General features: G+C 50.7%; 1 protein-coding gene across 1 annotated transcript in view; it reads right to left on the bottom strand.

Annotated features, from left to right (window-relative positions):
- Positions 1-2,145, bottom strand: part of LOC105821001 (glutathione S-transferase theta-1-like) — an 8,126-nt gene extending 5,981 nt beyond the window's left edge. The window contains exons 1-2 of the mRNA XM_012657606.1: positions 1,957-2,145; positions 1,292-1,442 (exon numbers count right to left, since the gene is read on the bottom strand). Of these exons, the coding sequence (XP_012513060.1) occupies positions 1,292-1,442; positions 1,957-2,060 (255 nt within the window). The 5' untranslated portion in view covers positions 2,061-2,145. The remainder of the gene's footprint in view (positions 1-1,291; positions 1,443-1,956) is intronic.
- Positions 2,146-2,339: the final 194 nt, after the last annotated feature.

Genomic DNA, 2,339 nt, shown 5'->3' with positions numbered 1-2,339 from the left:
GCTCCCCACTGCCCTCATGACAAAGACCACAACACAGAGCCTTCCCCAGGCAGTAGCCGTCCTCTCCTGCCTCCCCACCCCACCTCCTGCTGTACCCAGGCTTCTCCGACGGGAATGTGTGTGTGAATGCCTGGACATCTAGTTTAAGTGCATGTTCCCAATCAGTAAGTTGAGGTGGGGCCTGAGACTCTGCATTTCCAACAAGCTCACCAGTGATGCCAATGCTCCTGGTCCACGGACCACACTTTGAGTAGCACGGGTCTGTACTCACTCCACTCAACTTCTCTCCATTCTGCCCTCAAACGCACCGGGCTCCCTCCCTACCAGCTTGGGGGTGGGGGGCTCTGCTCCCAGCTCCCAGAGGCTCCAGGAAGACACAGCTAAGTTTATGGAAACCACTTATTGCCATGAGCAGGCCCGTTTCACGCTCCCTCAAACATACAGGGCACCCCCTGTGTACTGGGCACCGCATAAGCATGCAAATATTAGTTTGGAGTATACATTTCAAAAACATATGCACATTTGATAAGTAAAAATAGTATGTGCATGTTGTGTTGATGTGCACTTATTTGATTATTATTAAACATGTTTTCATCCATTTGTTGACTGTTTCTCTCTGTCCTTCAATTAAACCCCTACTGGTTTCCTTTGCCCATGTTTCTCTGGTATCTTTGTCTGACAGCCAGTTCTAAGAGCATCTCAAAGATAAAATTTCTAACATATCTTTCCCAGCATTTTGCTTGTTTTAAGTTTAATCTTTTTTCTTATATAAAATTTCATTGTGTATGTAAAATCTGTGAGTCTTTTCTTTGTTGAGTTCTTCCAGTGTTCTTGGGCTTAGAAAGTCCTTCCATACCCAGAAATCAGACAAACATTTATTGAAATGTTTCCTCACTTCTTCCTAGTTTGGCTTCTTTCACCTAACACCTCTCCATCTGGGAATTATGTGTGTAACAAAGTGAAGATTTGGATTTTTTCCCCTCCCAAAAGGCAATATTCCCAGGCAGCCTGGAGTGTGCAAAAGCCATAGGATTAACTTCTAGTAACTCAGAAATCAAGGTACATTGACGGCATCACTCCTTGGCTCCGTGCCTTGGTTTCCCCTCTGAGAAACAAGCTGGTTGGATTAGACAGTCTCTGGCATTCCAGGATTGGGTGTTCTAAGGTCTCGGTCTGAATGGAATTTTTGGTTTCATTTTGTCATTTTTTTGTTTTTTGAATGGAATTTTTTAAACATGAAGCACCATCCTTTGAGTATCCTGGAAGGTGTCACTGCCTCCCTGTGACTCACCTTCTGCCACATGGCCCGGGAGCAGCTGTTCCGCAGGGTCGTGTGCTGCCATGCCAGGTACTCATCCACACGGGCTCGGGCCTGCAGGTCCTGGGGGTACCAGTGGTCAGGGGCTTTGTACTTGCGGCTCAGATACAGCAAGATGGCCACGCTGGGGGGACATGGCAGAGGCGAAGACATGCCCCAGTCACTCTTGAGCTATTTCGTGGGGCATTTTCACTGTCCCCATGGTGCAGAGGAGGAATGTGAGGCCCAGAGAGGTTAGGTAATGGCCCAAAGTCACACAACTCTACACTGGGCCAGCCCCTCATCGGAACTAAGGGCAGCAAGTAAGAAACAAAATGCCATGGATTTCGGAAGGGGCCAGGGGCTCAGGGAAGGCTTCCAGGAGGAAGGGGAACTTAGTGTGAGTCTTAAAGGATGAGAGCAATTTACATACCACTCCCCAAAAGATCCAAAGCACTGACAGGGCCACAAGCATGGCCAGCTACCTCCTCAGACTCTCCTGGGGCTGGGAGAAGGCCTCCCAGGTGACATAGGTGCATTCCTTCCTACCCTGTCCCACCTCCTCTCCACTGCTCCAGCCCCCTCCCCTAGGAAGTCCTCCCTGACCTCTCCCCCATCATGTCTGGCCCATGCAGCCTGACCCCCAGAGCTCATCGCACCTCCGCTGGTGTTGGCCTGTCCAGCGACCACAGGCTCTGGAGCCAAATGGCTCTGAACGTGAATCCAGCTCTAACATGGAGGCCCTGGTAAAGGATACCACCATTCAGCCACCAACCTGGAGGCCAGTCTTGGCTCCCATCTGTCCAACCCTTCAGCAAAGCCTGCAGCTCAAGCCCAGGCCTCGATGGGCTGGCTCTGGTGGATGCTCAGCAAATAGCCACTGAAGCTTGCTGGCTGTTCCCTTGACCCCTCCCTATGGGAAACAGCGCTTGCTCCACAGGATTTGTGGGAGAAGTGGTAGCTCTAAGGTGCCTGGGACAGCGGCTGCTCGATACTTAGCACTCTCCTTATCTCTAAGGGCTGGGCTGGCAGTGAGGAAGCC

The sequence above is a fragment of the Propithecus coquereli genome, unplaced genomic scaffold, assembly GCF_000956105.1.
Source record: "Propithecus coquereli isolate 6110/MARCELLA unplaced genomic scaffold, Pcoq_1.0 Scaffold552, whole genome shotgun sequence".
Lineage (NCBI taxonomy): Eukaryota > Metazoa > Chordata > Mammalia > Primates > Indriidae > Propithecus > Propithecus coquereli.
Note: the sequence above shows the minus strand (reverse complement) of the source record. Positions and strands in the feature narration are given on the sequence as shown.